This window comes from Suricata suricatta, chromosome 6, assembly GCF_006229205.1.
Source record: "Suricata suricatta isolate VVHF042 chromosome 6, meerkat_22Aug2017_6uvM2_HiC, whole genome shotgun sequence".
Taxonomy (NCBI): Eukaryota; Metazoa; Chordata; class Mammalia; order Carnivora; family Herpestidae; genus Suricata; species Suricata suricatta.
Window position 1 is genome coordinate 99,721,213 of NC_043705.1, and position 20,580 is coordinate 99,741,792.

The 20,580-nt window shown below is 35.8% G+C and overlaps 1 protein-coding gene across 3 annotated transcripts in view; it reads left to right on the plus strand.

Annotated features, from left to right (window-relative positions):
* Window positions 1-20,580, plus strand: part of RNF145 (ring finger protein 145) — a 93,197-nt gene that overhangs the window by 59,534 nt on the left and 13,083 nt on the right. For all 3 annotated transcript variants that reach the window (XM_029942935.1, XM_029942933.1, XM_029942932.1), the window contains 4 exons: window positions 4,574-4,665; window positions 12,400-12,635; window positions 15,320-15,495; window positions 18,033-18,173. In XM_029942935.1, coding sequence (XP_029798795.1) covers window positions 4,574-4,665; window positions 12,400-12,635; window positions 15,320-15,495; window positions 18,033-18,173 — 645 coding nt within the window. The remainder of the gene's footprint in view (window positions 1-4,573; window positions 4,666-12,399; window positions 12,636-15,319; window positions 15,496-18,032; window positions 18,174-20,580) is intronic.

Here is a 20,580-nt window from a genome sequence, read left to right on the forward strand (position 1 = left end):
TAAATCTCCTAAATTGAAAAATAAAATACTGGGGGTGCCTGGCTGGCTCAGTCGGTGGAGTGTGTGCAACTCTTTTTTTTTTTTTTAATGTTTTATTTATTTTTGAGAGAGAGACAGCATGAGCAGGGGAGGGTCAGAGAGAGAGGGAGACACAGAATCTGAAGCTCCAGGCTCTGAGCTTAGCTCTCAGCACAGAACCTGATATGGGGCTTCAACCCATGAACCGTGAGATCACGACCTGAGCCGAAGCCAGATGCTCAACCAACTGAGCACCCAGGTGCCCCTGAGTGTGCAACTCTTGATCTTGGTGTTTGTGACTTTGAGGCCCAGGTTGGGTATAGAGATTACTTAAAAAAAAAAAAAAAAAGGTTTTTTTTTTTGGTTTTTTTTTTTTTTTGAGTTAATTTTGAGACAGAGCATGTGCAAGCAGAGTGGGGCAGAGAGAGAGGTAGAGAGAGAATCCCAAGCAGGCTCTGCACCAATGTGATTTCCCATTAACTGGGAGATCATGACCTGAGCTGAAATCAAAGAGTCAGATGCTTAACCTACTGAATCACCCAGGTGCGCCCTCCCCACAAAAAAAGTAAAATCTTAAAAAAAAAAAATTGTATACGGCTTTTGAACAGGTCATCTGATTGAGTCTGTTTTTTTGTAGTTTTAAAAAAAATTTTTATTTATTTACATTTACATTATTTTTTAATTTATTTTGTGAGAGAAAGAGAGAGGTGGAGAGAGAATCCCAAGCAGGCTTCCACACTGTCAGCACTGAGCCTGATATGGGGCTTGAACTCTGGAACTGTGAGATCATGAGCTGAAACCAAGAGTCAGATGCTTAACTGACTGAGCCACCCAGGCACCCCTGATTTCAGTCTTAAAATAGTTACTAAATTCTGTTAAAAGTTAGACTTTCATGGCTCTTGCATCAGAGTGATTTTGGACTAAAATGACTCATGGAATTTTGGATAATTCCTTCTCTGGATTCTTCTTATTTGGCTTTCTCTCTTGTTTATTTACATTGTGAATGACCCACTCTGTTGAGAGACTAGTAGTGAAGAGTTTACATTGTCAGCAGGAGATTCTAGGAAGTTGTTTATAACTTAGAGATCTTTGTTCAAATATTGATCCCTATTAAGGTTCTTCTGTATAGTTTGGGATGCAACAATGCCCAGATTCTTCTTTAGAAGGGACAGCTCAGTTGTGGCTACTTGGTGAGACCAGTAGTTTAGCCCTCACTGAAGCCACTACCCTGGCTCTGGCAAGCCAAGCTCAGCCTACCAAAGAGGGAGACAGGCTTTCTGGGCCTGGCTGTCTTTATTGAGGTGGGCTTATTGATGAGTCAGCTAGACAGGGAAGATTGTGAAGGACTGTCTGGAGAGACAGGAGTTGAACAAAGGAGAAAGGACCGAAGGCACCTCGAGGGGGTGTTAATTTCTATGGTTGGATGGTTTTTCCAGTAGCATTGAGGAGAGCTATTCTGAGTGTCCTGGAGGAGAGCAGCCCAGAGGGCTAGTGGTTCAACACTGTGGTGCTGTCATTAGGCCTTAAGGGTTGGTTATTCTTCTGGAAGGCAGATCTCCCTCAGTGTCCTCTAATTTCACCACATCACAACGTGTGAAATACAGAGAGTGAAAAAAAAATCATTCTATATTAAAATTTTTTTTTAACATTTTTATTCATTTTGAGATACAGAGAGACAGAGCAGGAATGGGGAAGGGGTAGAGAGAGAAGGAGACACAGAATCCAAAGCAGGCTCCAGACTCTGAGCCGTCAGCAGAGAGCCCAATGTGGGGCCCTGAACTCATGAATTGTGAGATCATGACTTGAGCTGAAGTCAGAGGCTTAACTAACTGAGCCACCCAGGAGCCCCTCATTCTATATTTTTATAATATGTATCACAATTATAAACATTATTGTAATTGTAATTAATATTATAATTGTAATTATTATTAATCTAATTAATTGTAGGTCTCTCCTCCTGGTTTGTAAGATTCATGCTAACAGGGGTTATTGCCTTCCTGTCTACTGTCATATTCCCAGAGTGTAGCAGTGTGATAACAACATATTATGTATACAGTATATTCTTTTTTTTAATTTTTTTTAACATTTATTTATTTTTGAAAGACAGAGACAGATCATGAGCAGGGGAGGGGCAGAGAGAGAGGAGGGTCACACAGAATCGGAAGCAGGCTCCAGGCTCTGAGCTGTCAGCACAGAGCCTGATGCGGGGCTCGAACCCACAAACTATGAGATCATGGCCTGAGCCGAAGTCGGACGCTCAACCGACTGAGCCACCCAGGTGCCACCCAGTATATTCTTTTTGAGGTTAAAGAAAAAAGAAAGCATGTTGGTTTTCCTTAACAAGTTTTGTTATGTGAAGTTAGAATTTAAGATAAGGAGGCTCTAAAGACAAGAGGTAGAAAAGACGATAAACTAAAGTAGGCTGGGAAATAATGCAAAACAATTAACAAATGTCTCAGCAGTAAGAAATTCTAGAATAATGGGTTTGCGGAGTTATATATAAAACATCAGTAATATGATGACAAAAGCAAACAAGGGAGACAAAACATGTCTAGGAGACCAACTCTGTAGTTCCCACCACCCGCACTCCCATACTAGGAAAGATCCTGGGCACTGAACCATCCCTTTGGGGAGTTCCTTTTAGCTCTTTCCCTTGGGGGAAGTGCTCCTATAGACCCCCCACTCCCTCTTTATTGAAGTGAAGTTCACATAAAATTACCCTTTAACGTGAACCATTCATTGGCATATACTGCATTCAGAATGCTGTGCAACCATCACCCCACGATAAAACCTAGTACATGTTACGGGTCTTTTCCATTTTCCCTCCCGTCCCCCTCAGCCCCTGACAAGCATCAATCTGCTTTTTGTCTTTGTGGGTTTTCCCTCTTTGTAACTGGATCTATTGGAGAGGAATATGCTATGGCCACAAAGAAATTATTTGCCTGTAGAGGCCTTGGACTCAGAGTTTTTTTAAATATAAATTTATTTCTTTAATAGCATATTCAAAGACTTCATAAATGTTAAGTGGTATTTATATATGTGTATTTTATTTTAAGTTTTGTAATTCTCCTAAGTTTTCAGTTTTATGTCTTAAAGCTTTGTAAAATGTGGTAATTTTACATTGATGGTGAGTAATGTAGTATTGAGATATTTATATGTAATTTGCATGTGTGGTGGCATTTGTACTTCTCCCAGGGTTTAAAGCATTGACCTCTGGACTGAGTAACCTTTGTTGTGGGTCTGTCCTGTGCACTGGAGATAGGATGTTGTGGCAGCATCTTGCCCTAGGCGCTCAGAGCACCACCAGCCCTTTTAAATTATGACAGCTAAAGATGTCTCCAGACACTGTAAGATGCCCCTTGGGGTCAAAACCACGCCTGATTGTCCAGTACTGCATTAAAATAATTTGTCTTGAGAATTTCAGTAAAAAGAGACTATTAATATGTTATTTGTTAGAAGTGGTCATCATAGAGTGATAGAGGAGAATTGCTAAATCACCCAAGACTCTAGGTTCATTTTTGATTTTTGTAATTGTCCCCCAAACTGCTTCCATTCATAAAATTTATTTTAGTTTTTAATTTTGGTTTTTTTGACAGTATTTTTTTGGATTACGTAAGGGTCGTTTCTTGTTTGGCTGTGCTATGTGAAAGGAATTCAGCTTGATTGCTTAATAGGAAGTAATTTCATGGAAAAAGTAAATATAGCTGTGGATTTTTTCATAAACACTGAAGCATTCACATTCTTTTAAAGGCAGTGAATAAACTATTCAGTAATTGAAGAAAAGAAGAACTTTTTTACACAAATTTCCCTACTATGATGTCAAAAGAACTTAACATTCTTCTAATATTACTATTTTAACTTACTGATAATAAATTAAATTCTTATACAATGAAAGTTCTGTTTTCTCAGTGTGGAAAGGCTTTTTCTATTTAAGTCTTGTTATTTCTCAGTAATCATATGTTAAATGACTTAAATTTTAAAAGGAATATTTGATGTGATTTAAAATTTGTTTCAAAACAAATCTGTAGCCTACTTAAATATAATGCTAATTATAGATTCTTGATAGAGTTGAAAGTGACCATTTTTTTGAAAGTGACAATTTTTAAGGATTGTCCTGTGAGCCAGTTTTATACCTAGTTTGTGATTTTACCTGTAAGAATAATTGGGGATAAAACTTCAGGGAAAGTAAGATAGGTATGATGGTGAAAGAGAGAAAACAGAGGGAAAATCTGATGTAATATTATTGGGTATTATCAGTTAAGTAGTCGGGTTGAGGGATGGTGTTTCAAATGGTTTTTTACTGGGAATAGGCCATGAGAAAAACGAAAATCCCACAAAGTGGACTTTTGGCTGCCATTCTGATCCATGCGTGGAAGAAGTAAATGAAGGCCATCTTTAGCTAGTTCTTTACCCCTAAATTTTTCCTTAGTATAGATGTGAAAAGAAGTGTTATTAACATAATATGCTTTTTATAAGAATACTGTGCTTTAGCTGGCTTCTTTTCCATGTGTGCTTAGTATGTATCTAAACTATTCTTATCATTTTATTTATTTAGGGACTATGTCAGGAGTGAACTGGAGTCTGCCTATGAGGGACCAATGTATTTAGAACCTCTCTCTATGAATCGGTTTACCACAGCCTTAATAGGTAAGTATTAGAAAAGAATTGAAAGTGTAGGTGGAGACTTATTATTTTCTTTATATGCTAATAATCATATGTAGCCTATAGTTGCTTGTGTTTTTTAGTGATATGTTAACTATTTGGGAGGTTAATTTTTAAATAAAGCTAATTATTATTTTATAAGATTAAAATTAAATATGTAAGGTCTTTATTTATTGTTTTTGAGAGGTATCACTATATCCAAAAATAAATTGCCAGAAATGTCAGGAACTTGAGACATGATTGAAATATTTAGGTAGCAGAATGTTGAAAATAGGAGTGTTAACTAAGACCCAAAAATAATATAGAGCATCCCAAGTGATGTACCAGACCCTACCTGTAATGCTGGAATTACAAAAAAGGAAGTGACAGAAAACCTATTTTATGACTCTTACACTCACCCATATAGAGGGTGTTGCAAGGGTAAATGTTGTAGATTACAGAGAATTTCTTTAGAGAGCTGTTTGCTTTGAAACACCTCCCCAACCATTCACATTTAAAGGAGTCAGCAGTAGACCATTTGGAGAGTCACATGTTTTCCATGGCTTAGTGGGGGATACTGTGAACTGACCCACACTTGGAAAATCTAAAGCTGCACCATCTAAGTTTAACCATGGGGCTCCTGGGTGGCTTAATTGGTTAAGCATCCAACTCGTGATTTCAGCTCAGGTCATGATCTCACGGTGAGATTGAGCTCTATGTCAGGCTTTGTGCTGAAAGTGTGGAGCCTGCTTGAGATTCTCTCTCTCTCTCTCTCTCTCTCTCTCTCTCTCTCTCTCTCTCTCTCTCTGCACCTTCTCACTCTCTTTCCCTCCCCTTCCCCATCTCTCTCTCTCTCACATAAAATAAGCAGACATAAAAAAAAATAAAATTAACCACATGTAGCTATTGAGCTCTTGAAATATGGCTGGTCCAAATTAAGATATGCTGTAAGTGTAAAGCACATACCCACTTTCTATGACTTAGTACAAAAAAGGATACAAAATGTTTTGTTAGTTTTTAAATATAGATTAAATGTTTATATGCTAATATATGGGGTATGTTAGGTAGAATAAAATATATTGCTAATTAATTTTACCTGTTTTTTTGTGTGACTTTTTAAAATGAGGTTACCAGAAGGTTAAAATTTATATATGTGGCTTGTATTATAATTCTACTACAGTATCAAGGCCAAGAGTGCATTGGCTTGCTGTATGTTTTCTGACTATGGACATGGTGAAAATGCCTTGTAGGGTTCCTTTGTACCTTCTGATCTGGGTAGGCAAAGGATGTTAATTTCCTGGGAACTAGATAAGGGCCCCAGGAATCTGTGGGATTTTTTTTAGGTCCTTCTAAGAGGGCTTTTAAGAAGAATAAGACTCCCAATAGGGATTGAACCTCAAAGAGCTAGAGGGAGGGTATGTAACAAATACTAAGGGTGGCAGAGCCACAGTGATAGGAACAATCTCAGAAGAACGCATGAAAATCCTCAAGAGAAAAGAGGGTAAGTTTTAAACATCCCAATTTGGAGGCACACCAACACCCTGTCACTGTAAAAGCATAGTCTAGTAAGAATTTCCTGCTTCCCACTCTCCTTTCCCATATGCTTCAACCCTAGATAAGCCAGGAAGAGAGGGCAATAGTGCTGGCAGAGAAAGAGGACTAAGCCTGCCATAACTTCTCCATCCCTCTCACAGTTGCAGGTTGTCAATCAATAGTCCCATAGGAGGCCTGAGCTAGAGTAAGGGATAAGCCTTAACTCTAAATCAGTTTCAGAGTTTTGGTCACTGTTAGATTGAGACTGTGTAACCTAAGTTAGATGAGAAAAGTTATAGGACCTGCCTTAGGGGCAGGAGAATACTAATCTTCACAGAGTAGATTTTAAATAATTTTTAATGTGTATTTATTTTTTTTATGAGAGAGGGAGTAAGCTGGGAAGGGGCAGAGAGAGAAGCAGAGAGAATCCCAAGCAGGCCTCTGCCAAGCCTGATGCAGGGCTTGATCTCCCCAACCTTGAGATCATGATCTGACCTTAACCCAAGAGTCAGATGCTTGATCAACTGAGCCACCCAGGCGTCCCTTCACAGAGTGGATTTTAAAATCATTTTCCTTATGATTTGCTATTTAATAATGTTTTCTTTTCCTAAGCTTACGTTATTGTAAGAATACCGTATGTATTACATATAACACACAAAATATGCATTTATGTTATTGGTAAGAATTCCAGTCAACAGTAGGCTTTTAGTAGTTAATATTTGGAGAGTCAAAAATTAGGCAAGCATTTTCAACTGTGTGGGGTATTGGCATCCCTACCCCTTGCATTGTTTAAGTGTCAACTGTATTTGCTAGGTTAGAAACCTTGTAAAGTATTATTTTTTATTCTGTGATGGATGCAATATAGTACAAACATGAAACATTTTCTTAAATTTTTCCCATCAGTGTCTGTGATACTGTTTACTCAACTAAGATTCAATTAGTTCGAAATAAAATTCATAAACTACTAAGTACTATGTTTTCTTTCAATTTGGATTTTAAAGGTACTTTCTCTTTTCTTCCATTTCATTAATGAGCTTCTAATTAAAAACTAAGTCATATTAGTATGCTATCATTTCTGAGAGTTGCAGACTTCTTGGAGCTATTTCTAATGGTGAAATCCTCAAATCCAAAGATTACTTTGTGAATTTAATTTATTTAGAATTACCAGTTGTAATAGGCACATCAACTTAAATAACTTCCAGTTTTTTTGAGGTTATAGGAGAGATTTCTACTCCTTCCTTTTTTTCACCTAAATAAGAGAAGTGGTCTTCTCTTAAAGAGAATCCTAGCATATGAGTCATAGTCGTCTATGAAAGAAGGTGAAGCCTGAAGCCCCAGAGTTGAGCACTGAATGTGCTGGCATAGATTTCAGGGAATTTTCAGAGTGTAGAGGAAGTTTACTTCATGCTGGACAGGGAAATTTAGAGACCATAGCTGTGAGTACAATGAAAATTAGATGTGTGAGAGTGAACATTTCTGATCATTCCTAGTATTAAAGCATTTTTTCTAAGTACTTTTGTTTTCAAAAGTACTTTTCTTTAATCAAAGAAGTACACTTGTTTTTAAAGTTAAGACCTTCCAGTCTTGTGACAAACCCTGGCTCTCTCCGGTTCCACCCTGCTCTGCGCTCCTGTACCAGCTCCCCACAGGCCTCTCCTCTCCAGGCACGGCTGTGTTGCCTGCCAGCCTCTCTCTTGGCCCTCTCTAGAAATCCTGCCAGCTTGATAATACTCCCTCTACATTGACCTCCTAACTTTCTCACTGCTCTATTTTCCTTTTTTTCCTTCCCCTCTCTGTCTTTTTTTTTTTTTTCTTTCTGAGATTTCCTAACTTTATCTCCCAACTCTTTTATTGTACCTTTTTTTTTTGTTGTATACTTTTAATATCCATGAGCTTGTTTTCATTGAATGTTTCTTTTTACTATGACCCTTTTTAATTTTTAGGTAGATCACTTATCTCTTTGAAGCTTTCTTTTATTCCTTCAATTATCCATTTCCTCTGAGATCTTTTTTTCTGTTTTTTGGTCTTTGTCTTTCATGGGATAGTAGTGTTTCTTAAGCCTGGATTTGAATCCTGATTATATTAAGTGAAGATTTATAAATACTGATTTCTAGGCCTCATCTGAGACTGATTTAACCATAAATTTTACTTAAATATCTGAGGGAACCTTAACTGATCATTTGTATTAAAGTAAGTTAAGTTGTTGATTGGAATCTCTTTAGGGCTTACCAACTGGTATGTTACACAGTTGGTGTTCAATGGGATTGGCTGTTTTTGAATATTTGTATGTCTTTTTACTTGGACTTGGTCATTTTCCCCAAAGACGAATCTATTTTTCCCCTGTAGGGGAGGCTGATGTCAGTGACTAGAATGGGTAACAATAAACGTGGCAGCATGTTTGGGTATCTAGAAAGATTTCATCTTTCAGGGTGCAGACTTTTGTTTTAATGCCCTCATTTCTTTTGAGCATCTCACTTCTGGTCTGGGCTGTACATGATGTTCAGGAGTCTGTTGACATCTCTCCAGTAAACCTTAGTCTTCTATCCAGGGTGGGGATTAGAGTAATGGCTTGGCTAAACCCACAGTTAGTTGCCTCCTATCTCTTAGTTTTCTGTCCTCTAACATGGTAGCCTCTCCTCTTTTGTTTTGCTTTTATTTATTTTGATATTATGAGTTTTCTTCTTTTTATGCCTTTATGAATATTTTTCACATTATTTAAATATCAGTTCTTTAAAGGCTAAAATTAATATTTTTGGGAGAAAATACCACATTAAAACATGGTAGATTGTTAATAAATGTTTTTAGCTTCATGTAGAAGTGGTTGCCACTTTTGGATTCTTGTAACAGTAATGTAGATTGAATACAAAACAAAAATCTCAAAGTATTGTTTTGCCCTTCATTGGCAAGAAGGAAGAGACTTTGACTACATAATTCTTAAGTTAATCTGGAAGATAACATGTTGAAGAATTTTTATAAAATTCTAAAAGGAGCAATGAGAGACTTGTCCAGTCAGTGAAATGGCACTTTGTGGTACTGTCATCAGAGTAGATCATTGGAAAAAAAAAAATAGCAAGTTCTAGGGTGTAAAGGTAGCTCAGTAGGCTAAATATCTGACCCTGGGTTTGAGCTCATATCATGATCTCATGGTTCCTAAGATTGAGATCTGCATTGGGCTCCCTGCTGACAGCCTGAAGCCTGCTTGGGATTCTCTCATCTTTCTGCCCCTCCCCCACTCACATGCGTGCTCATTCACTCTCAAGTTTTTTAAAAAATAGCAAGTTCTGATGCAGACTCAAATATACAAAAAATTTGAAAGTATGCTAGAGGGGCATTTCAAAGTCATGAGAAAAGAATTGGATTATTCCAGTAGCTAGTTTTGAGACAACTGACTAGGGGCTCCTGGGTGGCTCAGGCAGTTAAGCCTTCCAACTTCGGCTCAGGTCACAATCTCACAGTACATGGGTTCCAGCCCCGCCTCAAGCTCTGTGCTGACAGCTCAGAGCCTGGAGCCTGTTCTGCTTCTGTGTCTCCCTCTCTCTCTCTGCCCCTCCCCCTCTTGCATTCTATTTCTGTTTCTCTCTCAAAAATAAACATTAAAAAAAAAGACAACTGACTAAAACCTCTGGAAAAACACACTTAGATCTTTTTTTGTTGTATATTTTTAATATCCAGGAACTCGTTTTCATTGAACGCTTTTTACTATGACTGTCTTTTTTTTATTTCTTAGATATATCATTTCTCTGAAACTTTCTTTTATCCATTGAATTACCCATTTTCTCTGAGATCTTTTTTCCTGTTTGGTCTTTGTCTTTCATGAGATAGTAGTGTTTCTTAATCTTGAATCACCTGGTTATATTAAGTGAAGATTTATAAATACTGAAATTCTAAAATAAATTATTCTAAAATAAATTCCAGAGGTACCTGCGTGGCTCAGTTGGTTAAGCACTGACTTTGGCTCAGTCATGATCTCACAGTTTGTGGGTTCGAGCCCCTCATCGGGCTTTGTGCTGACAGAGCCTGGAGCCTGCTTTGGATTCTGTATCTCCCTCTCTGCCTCTCCCCTGTTCATGCTCTGTTTCTCTCGATATCTCAAAAATAAATAAATGTTAAAATTTTTAAAATGATTTCCAAATGTATTAATTTTTTTTTAAAGAATACTAAAAGAAAACGTAGGTGGGGTACCTGGGTGGTTCAGTCAGTTAAGCGTCCAACTTTAGCTTAGATCAGAATCTCCTGGTTCATGAGTTTGAACCCTGTGTCAAGCTCTGTGGACAGCTCAGAACCTGGAACCTGCTTTGGATTTTATGTCTTCCTCTCTCTCTCTCTCTCTCTCTCTGTCCCACCCCTGTTCATGCTGTTTCTCTCTCTCAAAAATAATAAATGTTAAAAAAAAAATAAATTCCAAATATATTAATTTTCAAAGAATACTAAAAGAAAACATAGGTGGGGCATCTGGGTGGCTCAGTTGGTTAAACGTCCAACTTTGACTAAGGTCACGATCTCCTGGTCCTATGTCAGACTCTGAGCTGTCCTCAGAGCCTACTGTAGATTCTGTGTCTCCCTCCCTCTCTGCCCTCACTTGTTCACATTCTGTCTCTCTCCCAACAATAAATAAACATTAAAAAAATTTTTTTTAAAGAAAAAATGTAGGTGATTACTTGTATGATCTTTAGTAGGAGGACCCATGTGATTCACCATGGCACCAAAAGTAAAAACCATCAAGGAAAAGGTTTGATAGGTTTGACCATTTACAGTAAAAACTGTACAAGAAAAAATTATTAAAATATTCAAATAACACATTGGGAAAATAAGCATATGACAAAGGAAATTAATATCTTAATCAAACCGAGAAGGCTACATTCTCCAGTAGAAATGGCCAAAGAATGTAATCAAGCATTTTACCAAATAATTGCAAATTATTTTTAATTACTTATTTGTATTTGGTAGTCAACAAAATGCAAATTTAAAAAAGCTTGGGAAATAATCCTTGCCCTTTCCTTCCTTAAATTATTTTTACTATTGGCAAGTCAGTGGAAAAATGGGCACCCTGGACACTGGGTGTTTTGTTTCGGTAGGGCAGTCTGATTGTATGTGTCAAAGTCTTAAACGTTTCTTCTGACTCCATAATTCCATTTTTAGGACTTTAGTCTAAGAAGATATTAGGAAATGTGCTCCAAGTATGTGAGGATGTCATAAGCGATAAACATCAGGCTTATTCATAACAAAGCATTTTATAATTATGAACGATTTGAAAACAGCCAAGTGCTAACATGTGTTAAACACATTCAGTTTAATACACCATACAACTAAAAAACCAAAACACCCACATATATATATGTTTACTGGTATGGAGAGAGATAACATGTATTATATGTATTAACTGGAAAAAAAAGTGATCGTAAAGTAGTATGTATACTGTAATCTCATTTATATAATAAAACATTTGTATATGGTATGGAATAAATCTGGAAAAGTAACAGTATGAATAGCTAATTTTTACTGAGCTCTTACTAGGTTTCAGACACAATGCTTAGACTCTCTATGCAGTGCTTTAATTAATGGACGAAAGATACTGGATTATAAGAGGTTGGGTTTATTTCTCTTTTTATTTCTCTGTATTTTCTAATTTTTTTCTATAATGATCATGCATAATCATCTGAGAAGAATTTATTGCTTAAAGTTTTGCTTTCATTATTGAATCCTTTGGGAAGAAGGCTTACAGGGTGCTGTAAGTGTAATTAAAGCTTGAAAATCTCAGAATGAATTTTGTTCCATCATGATCTTCGAGAAATAGCTGTATCTCTTAGATTTTATGCTTTTCCCTATAGGCCAGAACAGTTAAATATTGATGAGCCTTTGTAAAAAGAGCACTATATAAACAATAGTAGTTGGATTATTATAATACTGAACTAGACATAAAAAATTTTTCTGTATTATATATGTCATCTGAAATGTGATGAAGACTAGTGGATAGTTGTGCTGCTTTTTTCAGATCAGTACCTAGGGAATTGATGCTCAGAATTGACAGAACATATGAATATGTAGTTATGGTCAGGTGAGCTAAAAATCTGATTTAGACTGTTATCTAAGAGATCTGAGACTTTTTCAAAAGCTGTGTCATCATCCTTATTGGCAGTGTCTTTTGGTTTTTTTTTTGTTTTGTTTTGTGAATACCAAATGGTAAATGCATTCTCCTCCCCATTTTAGGTCAGTTGGTGGTGTGTACTTTATGCTCCTGTGTCATGAAGACGAAGCAGATTTGGCTCTTCTCGGCTCACATGCTTCCCCTGCTAGCACGACTCTGCCTTGTCCCTCTGGAGACCATTGTCATCATCAACAAATTTGCTATGATTTTTACTGGACTGGAAGTTCTCTATTTCCTTGGGTCTAACCTTTTAGTACCTTATAACCTTGCTAAGTCTGCATACAGAGAATTGGTTCAGGTAAGACTGACAACCACACACAGGTAGATAAGATTCTACATAACTTTTAGTTATATTAAAGATTTAGCTCATTGTTATTTCACAGTCATGGTTGTGGTCACATTCTGTTGGCCAGTTTCTAGGTAGCAACCTAATTAGGAACATCTAAGATTTTTTATTATGAAGTGTTCTGTAGAGAGTCAGTGAAATGATTCTGTCTGGGTTTTCACTCTGGCACTGTTGTTTACTAGATGTGTAACCCAGAGATAGTCATTTAAGTTGGTTTATCCGTACAATAGAGCTAAAAATAGCAGTTGTACTTAACTCATAGGGTTGCTCTGAGATTTAAATGAGTTCAGTGCTAGGCAAATGATATTCTGTATATTTTGAGTATTGTAACAAAGACCAAAGTAATACAGAATTGAAAACCTAAAGTCAAATCCTGGTTTTTCTCCTGGTTATAATCCTGTGACTACAGTTTTTCCCCCCCTATATTTGCCTGATTTATATAAACTGAGAAGTTAAATCATTTATAATATGATGGATTTTGCTTAGATATACTGATTTTGCAACATGATGTCATGTTTCTCTAAAACTGATTATTCCCAGACAGAAACAATAGATATTTAACTATTTCCATTTGCCTTAATTGGTAAGTTTCAGTATATAAAATAGATACTAAAACTGACATTGAGCTATAAAAACAAAGTGTTAAAATGGACATTGTTTCTACCTCTCGACTGTGTGTATATGACCTTACAGTATAGGATGCTTTCAGGTTGACCAAACTGAAACTACTGAGTGAAATGGGTTTTTTTGTTGTTGTTGTAGCCCCAGGGACAGATTTCCCAGAAAAATTTCTCCATACTCTTGGCTTTAGCCTGATTCTGCCTTTGTTATTCATCTTATGTAATTAACTTTGGCAGTTTTCCTAAAAGTAGGTCTTTCAGAGAAGAGGAAGTTACTCTCATACTTAGTGAAGAGGTATTTCATGGAAAAGCTTTGTAGTTGCACTCAGAGTAAGAACGACTAGTGTTTTCCTTTGAACTCAGTCTTGTGGAGCTATCCTGCCTAGTTTGTATGAAAACCGTAGAGAAGAAGTAAATATTAATTGGATACTGTTTAATCATTATAAGGACAGAGCCTTCATTTTTCAGTGTCATGTTTACCTTCTTGGTTGCCATAAGATTTCATGCATCTCTAGATGTTGTAGTTGAAAATAAATTATAGGTTATGAAATTCACAACCTGGAAAGAATTGAATAGGTAAGAAATGGCTATTAGGCTTTTTAGTCATCTGTTTCTTGAATGGAAAGGAGGAAAAGTACTCTCTACCTCTCGATCAGTTTGCTGCTAATAATAATTTTGCAAGTAGTTGGAGAATTTGCTTTTGTTTTCAATATTTTCTAGTGAGGGAAAAATAGAAGTTGATCTTAACTAGATTTTATAAGAATCATTGATTTACAGATGGAAAGAATTTATTATTTTTTATTACTAAAATATATTTTTTATAATTTTTTAAAAATCTTTATTTTTGGGAGAGAGAGAAAGAGTGTGAGTGGGGGAGGCACAGAGAAAGGGAGACACAGAATCGGAAGCAGGCTCCAGGCTCTGAGCTGTCAGCACAGAGCTCAACGCAGGGCTTAAACCACAAACCATGAGATCATGACCTGAGCCAAAATTGGATGCTTAACCGACTAACCCACCTACATGCCCCCCCGCCATGAAAAGAATTTAAATTTAGAATAACTTATATATCCATCTATTTTAACTTAATGCCTAATAAAAGATCTTCATCTACCTAGAGGTAGGTATTAATTAGAAATCAGAATAACTTGAAGTAGTGTATTTTAAGATATTTGTTAGTTTATTGACACATTGTGGTATCACCGTGAGAGTTTCGGCGAGACCATTTAGCTCTATAGGTTAGAGTTTGTAGCTTGTCTTGCAGAACCCTGTTGTGTTACCAGGGTCTGGTCCCTCCCATAGTAACTCTAGAAACTTGGTTACATCTGTGCTCTTAGGCTGAATCAGATTATGAAACTGATTCTTCCAATCAATTTCATTACAAACTAGAAAGCTGATTTACTTATTAGTAGATTAATAAACTTCTTACATGTACCTTTTTTTTCTGCGTTAATGCACTTAGCAAACCAAATAATTTGAGAAATGTTGTTAGAGAAATACATAGGAGGAACAAGGTGAATTGATTTATCAGGGGTATGGGGAAGACTTGCTAAATATGTTCTCTCTCCAGTTGAGTAAACTCCAGTGATTATTCTCTCTTCCATCAAACTGTTTCTCACCTTTAACATTTCCTGACTAAATCCTGAAAAATTCTTCCTTTTAAATTGCCTGTTCTTCTAGCCACTCGCACTATTGCATCATTTATGGTAGTCCCGATCATTATGATTTAGAGATGAGTAGTTTTACTCTGAAAGTGACTTTACTCTGAACCATAAGGGCAATTATGGTGGTCATTTGATGAGTGTGTGTCAAGTGTTAATAATAATGAAAACTCAGTGAATTTCTAAAAATGTGGAACTTACTAACTGTATATACAGGGAAAACTTTAAAGGAATTTATCTGAAACAACCTTAACAATTTAGAAAAGCTATTTAATTTTTCCCTTTAAGTACTCTTTTGTGTTTAAATGTGTTTGTTGAAGTTATACAAGATGTGTTCCAATCTTATTTTCTTATTCAGGTAGTAGAGGTATATGGCCTTCTAGCCTTGGGAATGTCTCTGTGGAATCAACTCGTAGTCCCTGTACTTTTCATGGTCTTCTGGCTCGTCTTATTTGCTCTTCAGATTTACTCCTATTTCAGTACTCGAGATCAGCCTGCATCACGTGAGAGGCTTCTTTTCCTTTTCCTGACAAGGTAATTAATAAGAACATCTGATACCGTACATAACCTTAGGAAGAGAACACTTTGATCTAGGAATAGTTAGGTTTTGCAAATTAACTTTTTCTAGTTATATTAGAGTATCCTATATTTAATTGAAGGATTTTCATTCAGTGGATGCCTATGTCTGGCAGTGCACAGAGGTGCTAATGTAATAATGGTATATTTGGCTTCAGCAAATGATTTGTGAAAAGGTACATAGCAAATTTTAAAAATATTTTTTCAATTGAAAGTTAAATTATTGGTGGGGTAAAGAAAACATGTTACTAAAAATAATTATCATTTACTGAGTATTTAATATATGCCAACCACACTACTAATACTTCGCTTCACACTTCATCTTTACAGCAACCCTGAGAGATAGGTGGTTTGTTATCATTATCATTTTAATAGCTGAGGAGACTGTGCCAAGAGTTACTTGCCCCAGGTGACACTGCCTGAAAAAAAAACAGTGCCGACATCACATCCCGTCTGAGTTTAAACCCTATGATTTACTCTTGTGCTAGGCCATATTATTATTTTTAAAGTTTATTTATTTTGAGAGAGCAAGAAAGCACGAGGGAGGGACAAAGAGGGAGAGAGAGAGGAAGAGAGAGAATCTGCACTGTTAGCACATAGCTCAACATGGGGCTCAAACCCATGAACCATGAGATCATGACCTGAGCAAATGCCAGATGCTTAACCGACAAAGCCATCCAGGTGCCCCTATGCCATGTTATTTGTAATGTTTTGCTTCATTATTCAGATACAATCAAATAATTGGTGAAATGAGTATATCCTAATACTTTGCTATTTGCCCCAAAGGAGTTCTTTGACTTAGTTTTTAAGATTTAGGTTAAAAAAAGAAAAGTCTTAAATCATCAGAGTACTTTTTCTACTAAAGTATCTTTTTTGAGAGCTTCTGCTAGATCTTATTTGTCATTTTTCCACTCTTGAGTTTGAATCCCAGGCCCCCAGTCTGGCACATAGGTGTGTGTGCATGAGTGTGTGTGTGTGTGTGTGTGTGTGTGTGTGTGTATATCTTCATTCTTTGGTACATAAAGGCAAGAATGAAACTGTTTTTTGGGAAAGTACATATAAGCAGGTATAAGTTTTAAGTTTTCATTAATAGAGCCATTGTTTCTTGGCCAACTAAATGATGGGGGCACTGTGCATTAAGTGGTGTAGGGAAAATCTTACACAGAATTAAATATCAATAAAAATGTCATGGGACAGTACCTAATTTAGTAAGTAATAAGTAAATAATAAATTTATTGGCACTGAGTGATTTTGTACTTTATTAAAAAATTTTTTTTAATGTTTATTTTTGAGAGAGAGAGAGAGCGCATGAACAGGGGAGGGACAGAAAGAGAGAGGGAGACACAAAATCTGAAGTAGACTCCAGGCTCTGACCTGTCAGCACAGAGCCCCGTGCGGTTCGAACCCATGAACTGGAAGATCATGACCTGAGCCAAAATCAAGACGCTTAACTGACTTAGACACCCAGGTGCCCTTGATTTTGTACTTTCTGAGAATAACAGCTTTAACTGATAATTAGCTTCTATAAACATGCAATAAATTGATACCAAGTACATTTTGATAGCCAACTCATTAACGAATTTCACTGCTATTGATATTTAATTGATATTGTAATTACTACAGAAGTTTTATGCAGAATTTTAAGATCCAAAAAGTAATTTAAAGAGAAAAGAGAATTCTGTGGTTAGGATAATAACCTCAGCAGGGGACTGGGATTGGTCATGTTTTAAACCAGATTATTACCCATTAGAAAGCACAATCAGATAAAGTGTAGCATCGTTTAATAGGCTTAACAAATTAGTAAGCTATGAATGAGTTTGGACTTATTTGAAAAGTAAAAAAGTAATACTGAGATTTTATTTTTTATTGTTTTATTTAAAAAATTTTTTAAAATGTTGATCTATATTTGAGAGAGAGGGACAGAGCATGATTGGGTGGGCAGAGAGATAAGACAGAATCTGAAGCAGGCTCCAGGCTCTGAGCTGTCAGCACAGAGCTGGACGTGGGGCTCGAACCCACAAACCATGAAATCATGACCTGAGCCGAACTCAGACACTTAACCTCTGAACCACCCAGGCGCCCCTAATACTAAGATTTTAGATGAGGTTTAGGTGTCTTGCCCAAGTAATTTTTCTCTCTGTTCCTTTTTTATACATATATACGTAATTGTATTTTTCTTAAGGTTTGAACAAAATTTAAGCTCTTACTGCATTTGAAAGAGATGATAGATTAATAAAAATAGACTTTGTTTCAGGTACGGTTCTATATACTAAATATTTGCCAAAGAGATTTTTTAAAAGTGTGGGTTAGGATAATAATAAGAATGGATTTAAATTATTAGTGGAGTGGTTCGATGATTTTACCTCAAATTTTAGTTTGCGGTGTTTTAATTTATAAGGATCAGATCAAGCTTGATGCTTACTTGAAGGCTTACGGTGGTATTATTTCCAGGAGAAAACGTTTATCTGTCAATACCCCCACCCCCTCTTTTCTAGTATTGCTGAATGCTGCAGTACTCCTTACTCACTTCTGGGCTTGGTCTTCACGGTTTCTTTCGTTGCCTTGGGGGTTCTGACACTCTGCAAGTTTTACTTGCAAGGTTATCGAGCTTTCATGAATGATCCTGCCATGAATAGGTAAGTTCTTGACTATGAATATCTCTGGAAATTCAGATATTATATATAACTTGAAGATGTAATGAATTTCAGAGTAAATGGAATTTTGTGGGTTTTTTGTTTTTGAATGGTTGAAACTATTTGGTTTAAAAATACTATGAAAAATATAACTGAGTTTCCAAATGTAAAAGATGGATTTTTTTATTATTTGTACTTATCAGTATATACTGGACACTTTCCTAAATTTAAGAGATTTTTAATAGCTGGTTTTTTCCATTTGAAGTTACGTGTAACTGTGTTAAAGCAAATTTTTGTATTTGATGCTTAATTTTTTATGTTTGGGCATAATTTTAATACTGATTAAAGTTTCAGAGGATTCATTAATGAGAATGCAAGAATGGTTCATCTAGTTGCCATTAAATCACTAAGATCAGACATTGGGAAACCCTATTTCTGGAACTTGTCATACTTTCTGTTATCTTAATATAAGGATTTTTAATGGTTTTATTTATATAAATTTAAGTGATCTCTTCTTAAGTCTTTGAATCCTTATGGAATATTTCAGAATCAGTAGATGGTGAGTACCTTGTAAGTTGGAAGATACAAATATTTTTTTCTTTGGTGTACATTGTTTTTTTATGAGAGAAGAGAACTAATACTTTATAATCTTCCTGACAGTCCCAGCTCACACCTTTGTAATGGAAAAAAAGGGGGGAGGGCAAGGAAGAAAAATAATTCTTGTATAAGCTCACCAAATTCATACCGTTCAGAAAATACAAAATGGGAAGTGACAACTCTTCCCCTGCTTACCATTTCCTTTCCCCAAAGTTAACAGCTATAGATGGTTATTTTAAATTTTCTTATGGGGAAAAATGCATGCAAAATAGGTGTGTGTGTATATATTTCTTGGCTCATTTCCACATACTATAAAGTGCTGTGCCTCATTTTTTTCATTTAATTAAATAATTTAATTTTCATTTAATTAATATTTTTTTAGATTCTTTGTTTTTTTACGTCAACAGAGACATCCTCATTCTTTTTGATAAAGGCATAGTATTCCAAAATATAAGTATTTCTTCTTCTTCTTTTTTTTTTGCTATTAAAAATGGTGCTATGAGTATCTTTGTATATGTCTGTCTTTTTTAAACTCTTAATTAGGAAAATTTCAAATTAACGAAGTTGAGAGAATAGTAAAATGAACCTCCCTATATATACCTGTCACCCATCTCCAGTCATATGGCCAGTCTTCTATCATGCATGCCCTTATCAGTTCCACTCATTCTGTCCCCTCCAAACTCCCAGCTGCATTTATTTGGCACAAATCCCAGATATAACCATATTTACCCATAAATATTTCAGTCTCATATGAAAAAACATAACTACAATAGAATATGCATTTCAGTAAGAGAAAGAAAATTCCTTGGCCTCAAATTCCCAGTCGGTGTTCTCTTTGTATTTTTCCCCCTTCATTTTATTTGTTGCAGACACTAGATTGTCCTACTCAATTTTTCAGAATCTGGATTTTGCCAGTTGTATTCGCATGATGTCACATAACAAATTCTCTTATTCACTATGTTTTGTCTTACATGTAAAGTTTTTGTAGTACATCCATAGGGCAAATTATTACCAGTAAGATTATTGAGTTTGAGTGTGTGTACATTTTAAGTTTATTAGCAAATTTTTCTCCAGAAAGATTTAATCTTTTATCTCAACATGAGTCTCCCATTTTCTCTCAGATTCCTTGTCACTGTTTGGGTCATCCAACTTTGAAATATTTGCTGATTTGTGGTTTTGAAAACTTGACTTAATTCTTTGCTCATTTATTTGTGAGAGTTATTTATAAATCAAGTCAATAAGATAAAAAAGGTTTCTAAGGATTTGGTATATATTTTCCAAATGGAAATTGAATTTCAAAAAAGTTTGTATTTGTCTTCTAGTTCTTATGGCCTGCTTAAAGAGACCTTTCCTACTTCAAGATTATGAAGACATTCACCTATGATGTTATCTTTTATAGTCAGGAAAAACCTCAATCTAAATCTGTGTAATTCAGTGGGTATCTAGCTATATTCATGTTCATTTCATATTACAGAAGTTTTCGTATGGAATAAAAGTCAAAATATTATTTAGCTCTTTAAGATGCAGTTTTGGCTTATTATAGTTTATACAAGGGCATCTATAAGAAATTGCTTAAAATTCAGTATCACTTTTTATCAGCGTCCATTTACACTCTCTTGATTTTTGAAATATCTGAATTTATTGCTGCTTTGGTAGTGTTTTATGAGTAAGGGAACAAGTGATCTTTAGGGAGATGGAAATTTGGTAGCAGATTTTTTAAACATTCCAAATTAACATTTTATAGTTCATCAGATTTATCTTTTTATTCCCATGTCCCACACTGCTGAACATTCATTAGCAAAACCTAGTTAGA